The sequence below is a fragment of the Branchiostoma floridae genome, chromosome 8 (assembly GCF_000003815.2).
Source record: "Branchiostoma floridae strain S238N-H82 chromosome 8, Bfl_VNyyK, whole genome shotgun sequence".
In the NCBI taxonomy this organism is placed as follows: domain Eukaryota; kingdom Metazoa; phylum Chordata; class Leptocardii; order Amphioxiformes; family Branchiostomatidae; genus Branchiostoma; species Branchiostoma floridae.
Window position 1 is genome coordinate 1,130,623 of NC_049986.1, and position 2,093 is coordinate 1,132,715.

The 2,093-nt window shown below is 42.9% G+C and overlaps 1 protein-coding gene across 1 annotated transcript; it reads right to left on the reverse strand.

Moving 5' to 3' along the window:
- Positions 1 to 958: 958 nt before the first annotated feature.
- On the reverse strand, positions 959 to 2,079 carry LOC118420543 (zinc finger protein 177-like). The gene has a single exon (XM_035827395.1). The coding sequence runs from the start codon at positions 1,976 to 1,978 to the stop codon at positions 1,505 to 1,507; it is 474 nt and encodes a 157-aa protein (XP_035683288.1). The 5' UTR covers positions 1,979 to 2,079; the 3' UTR covers positions 959 to 1,504.
- Positions 2,080 to 2,093: the final 14 nt, after the last annotated feature.

A 2,093-nucleotide genomic window follows, 5' to 3' on the forward strand; every position in this document is an offset into this window, starting at 1 on the left:
AACACCAGATAACACAATTCCACTGTAGAACGGCTAGGTACAGAAAGACTACACTGCCGTACCTTGTCGACTTGCTAAACAGTTCATAGTGCTAGAAGTATAACTAAGCTCAGTTGGAAGTATACACAGTTATTTTAAAGATGATTATTGTTATGTTTTATGATGTTTTGACTTGTGTACCTCTATTGCTTTTCATTTTAAATGTAACATGTGTAAAGCATACTGCAATTCAGCCGAAGAAATGAAGGCTGCCACTGTATGTTATTGTTTGTCGCTCGATGCGGAAATAAACCATTCATTCTAATTCAGTCCGTCTCAACACTGTTTTATTCTGTATGCGTCCTCTGACAATACCGGGGATGTGCATCGGTACCGCAACTTGTGTTAAAAAGCCAGCTGTACTCGAATCAGCTACACCAACAACTTGCAATATTTGCGCGTAAAACAGTCGATAAGGTGACCCCGATAGACATGGACTTTCAAACCTTTTCAAATTTCAAACCAACAGGATCTTTACATGAGTTGTAGTCGAAGATTCGACAAAGCTAATTCACTAGTCATTAAAGATAGAATCGAGGGCGTAATGCAAATGCCGTCAATGTGAAATTCGTCGAAATTTTTGCCCCGTACGGCACCGCCATTTTGCTAATTTTACTATGTAACAAATATGACCATGAAACTAACTTTTATTGCCGTAAAATCCCCCCAAAACGGTTTATACAGAGAGCACATGGTGTTCCCTTCTTGTACATATAACGCAATCTTTGTAAAATGGCCGGCAAATAGGTTTAAAACAGCTGTTTAAGTCGGGTGAAATTTCATCCAACTGTCACGCGACAAGCCTTTCCTTAGCAACGACGTTGCTAGGGACCGCGGAACACTTCGAACTGCAAATAAAAACGGTTCGATTCGTGTTCGATTTACTACGTGGCTTGGCGGCTGAATTAGGAGTTAGGGAGTCGCTCCTGGTCCTGGGTTCGATCCCTATTGTCGCATCATGGGGCCCCTGAAACTTCTACACCGGATGTTGACGCACCAAAATAACTATAGAACCTACTACCTGAGCCCTATGTACAACATCGAGCAACTTGCCATACAACAACCCAGCACAGGGTGACCCTAGAAACAGTCAAGTCATCCTCCTCCTGTAACAAAAGAAACCTTATCCCTGCTATATTTAAGCTGTGGAACTGCCCAGGCTTTTGCAGGACATTGTAAACACAAGGGCCTTTCAGAACTTCAAACGTAAAGTGAACGCCCACCTCAGCGCTACTCGACAGTGTAAAATATAGTGAACATTATTCAGCGCAGTTCTTGGTAACAGCATTGATAAAAAAAATATCTCAAATATTATTTGATTGTACATTGTAGAGGCAGCAGTAGCTGATTTTTTTTTCATTATTTTTTTACCCAGAGTACTGTTGTTCGATTCTTACGGACATTTGCTCATAAGTGTTATTACATCCTTCACACCGGTAGGGTTACACCCTGGTGCCTGTAGCCTTCACATCGGTAGCTGTGAACTTCTCTCAATGTGGGTTCGCATGTGCCTCCGGAGATGACTTGAGGTACGGAAGCTCCTACTGCATTCTTTACACTGGTAGGGTTTCTCACCGGTATGAGTCATCACATGGCTCTTCAGGTTACACAGCCGACTAAACTGCCTGCCGCATTCCTCACATTTATAAGGTTTCTCACCAGTGTGAGTCCTCATATGCCTCTTCAGACTACTCATCTCACTGAACTGTTTGCTGCATTCATCACACCTATAGGGCTTCTCGCCGGTATGAGTCCGCATGTGTCTCTTCAGACCATCCAACACACTAAACTGTTTGCTGCATTCTTCGCACTTATAGGGCTTTTCTCCGGTGTGAGTCCGCATATGACTCTTCAGATGATACCTCCTACTAAACTGCTTTCCGCACTCCTCACATTTGAATGGTTTCTCATCAGTATGAGTCCTCATATGACTCTTCATACTGCCCTGGTCACTAAACTGTTTGTAACACTTATCACACTATAAGGTCTCTCACCGGTGTGGGTTCTCATATGTCTCTTCAGATTACCAGCTGACTAAACTGTTTGCTGCAGTC

Excerpts from the sequence above, each read along its gene's own strand:
- LOC118420543 (XM_035827395.1), bottom strand. The coding sequence starts at position 1,978 with ATGAAGAGTCATATGAGGACTCATACTGATGAGAAACCATTCAAATGT.